Consider the following 1530-nt stretch of genomic DNA (forward strand, 5'->3'; position numbering starts at 1 on the left):
TACCCGTATTTACTGATTTCGATTTCACCTTTTTTGAATTCTGCACATGATGCTGACTGTACAAGTAGGTAAATGAGAAATGCTAAAATAAATGTTCAGTTTTATCAGCCACTGTGTATTTTCAGATACTTGGTGAATTACCCGATGATGATATTACCCGTAAGGAACTGGAAGCAGCAATTGGCCGCTTGAAGCCAAGCCACATCACTCCTCCTCCGACTGCATCCCAGTCTGGAGTCCCCTCGGCCAGTTCAGCCACGCCCAAGAAAAATCTCTTAGGGAGAGTGAAATCCAATAGGTATGGATATATGGCTTGCTTGTTTTATGTAAAGTGAAGAGATGATGCTGAACATCTATTTGTTGTTAAAGTTAATCCTCAAATAGGTCATGAAATATTAGAAAAAAAAATGCATGTTACAAGTCTCATGTTTATTGATTTTGTATACTAACAAGTGTCAATTTGTTTTACCTTTTATTTGCAGGAATAGATCAAGCAAGAGTGCAAGTGAGGGCAGTGTTGACTCTGATTCCATAGGGTCAGCACAGGACTCTACCACCAGTTCTAGTCAGCTCCCTGCTCAAGGCAGCATTGATGAGGGCGAGGTGATGCCTGCCTCCCTAGACTATGACACGGTCCTTGTGATATCCCTTAATGTCTCCAGCCCGCCAGAGTGCCCAGGCCTCATGTCTGAGGAGAAGGTCCTCTCTACGCTGCAGGTAATTGTTGAAGGTTATACCTTACAGCAGTAATGACATTGTCTGCTGAGATAGTATTTTCAGAGAAGCACAGAATTTTCACAGATAGAGAACTAATGTGATATTTTTGTGAATGATTGCTTACATACAATTCTTGCATCTGGTAATCATAGATATCCTTTAGATTGTCTATTTTAGAAATACTATTATGAGATCTTTGTTACAAGGTATGGTTTGTATCAGCTTTTGCTCTGGTTTTCTCTCAGAGAACCATTTTCTTCATAAGGTTTAGGATTATTATTAACCATAATATTCTGATCTATATAATTTGCTTTTTTATTTTTGTTTGTTTTATTGAAAGATTTAATCTCATGTCAAAATGTATACCAAGAATTCTTTGATGATTCATCATCATCATTTTAAGTTACATTGTTGTCTTTGATATTATACTGTGATATTAACCCATTGCCTCTGGATGGCATGTTATTCCAAGAATGGCTGACACTAGGGATGCATCATCTCAGTCCATTCACAGTTTATAGCCCTTCTGTGATGCAGATTTGCACCATGATGGTTGGATACTTTTACAGTAATTTAGGCAAATTCTTCGCACCAGGACCTCATTATATTATATATGTCTGTATCAGTGACACAAACCAGGGCTTTATCAGTGCATATATTACATAAAAACGAGCATGCTGGCTGTGTGCATATAGTGCATACTACCATGATTATGTGCAGTCCTGGAGTTTAGGTCTCTTGGTGTTCTAGACAGCCAGGAGGCAGTGGGTTGATTTATTACAAGATGTCATCATTTTGGATATAAGTATCAAG

At 38.3% G+C, this 1530-nt stretch overlaps 1 protein-coding gene across 3 annotated transcripts in view; it reads left to right on the forward strand.

Moving 5' to 3' along the window:
- The window catches only part of LOC119591272 (GTPase-activating protein and VPS9 domain-containing protein 1-like), a 17000-nt gene that overhangs the window by 9245 nt on the left and 6225 nt on the right, over positions 1-1530 (forward strand). For all 3 annotated transcript variants that reach the window (XM_037939992.1, XM_037939989.1, XM_037939991.1), the window contains exons 10-11: positions 126-298; positions 483-717. In XM_037939992.1, coding sequence (XP_037795920.1) covers positions 126-298; positions 483-717 — 408 coding nt within the window. The remainder of the gene's footprint in view (positions 1-125; positions 299-482; positions 718-1530) is intronic.

This window comes from Penaeus monodon, chromosome 28, assembly GCF_015228065.2.
Source record: "Penaeus monodon isolate SGIC_2016 chromosome 28, NSTDA_Pmon_1, whole genome shotgun sequence".
NCBI lineage: Eukaryota > Metazoa > Arthropoda > Malacostraca > Decapoda > Penaeidae > Penaeus > Penaeus monodon.